Source organism: Cariama cristata, unplaced genomic scaffold (genome assembly GCF_000690535.1).
Source record: "Cariama cristata isolate BGI_N322 unplaced genomic scaffold, ASM69053v1 scaffold19118, whole genome shotgun sequence".
Taxonomy (NCBI): domain Eukaryota; kingdom Metazoa; phylum Chordata; class Aves; order Cariamiformes; family Cariamidae; genus Cariama; species Cariama cristata.
Genome location: NW_009630829.1, coordinates 2,763 through 3,297, shown reverse-complemented (window position 1 = coordinate 3,297; position 535 = coordinate 2,763). Strand labels below are relative to the sequence as shown.

General features: G+C 65.8%; 1 protein-coding gene across 1 annotated transcript in view; it reads left to right on the top strand.

Annotated features, from left to right (window-relative positions):
- The first annotated feature begins 452 nt into the window (after nt 1–452).
- Nucleotides 453–535, top strand: part of LOC104165948 (hemoglobin subunit beta) — a 1,458-nt gene continuing 1,375 nt past the window's right edge. Inside the window, exon 1 of the mRNA XM_009705726.1 lies at nt 453–511. Within this exon, the coding sequence (XP_009704028.1) occupies nt 453–511 (59 nt within the window). The remainder of the gene's footprint in view (nt 512–535) is intronic.

Below are 535 nucleotides of genomic sequence, written 5' to 3'. Positions count from 1 at the left end.
TTGAGTCTGGTGCCCGCAGCCGTGCAGCCCCCCACGGTGGGCGCCATCCGAGGGGCACCAAGCCTTGCACGCACCTTCCTCTGATGGCTTCTGCGGTGCCGTGCTCAGACTTTGGGTGGAGATAAATGCCACCCTTCAGTAGGAAGCTGCAGAGCTGGAAATCAAAGACGAGGGGAGGGTGGCCCCCCAGCCCGTCCCAGCGGTGGATCTGGGCATCTTGCCCCGGGGCCCCACCCTGATGCCGCGTCCCCTCCCTCGGGGTGCCAGGGCTGCGGGGCCCCCCCGGGGGGCCCAGCCAATGGAGGGGGGCACGGGGAAGAGGAGGGGCCCAGCATAGTGTATAAAAATGGGGACTAGGAGAGCCGCTCGCCAGTGTGCGAGCCCCTTGGGAGCAAGAGCCAAGACTTCCTCCGTACCTGTCGGCAGCCACACGCTACCCTCCACCCAACACCATGGTGCACTGGACAGCCGAAGAGAAGCAGCTCCTCACCGGCCTCTGGGGCAAGGTCAATGTGGCAGAATGACGTGCCGAGAC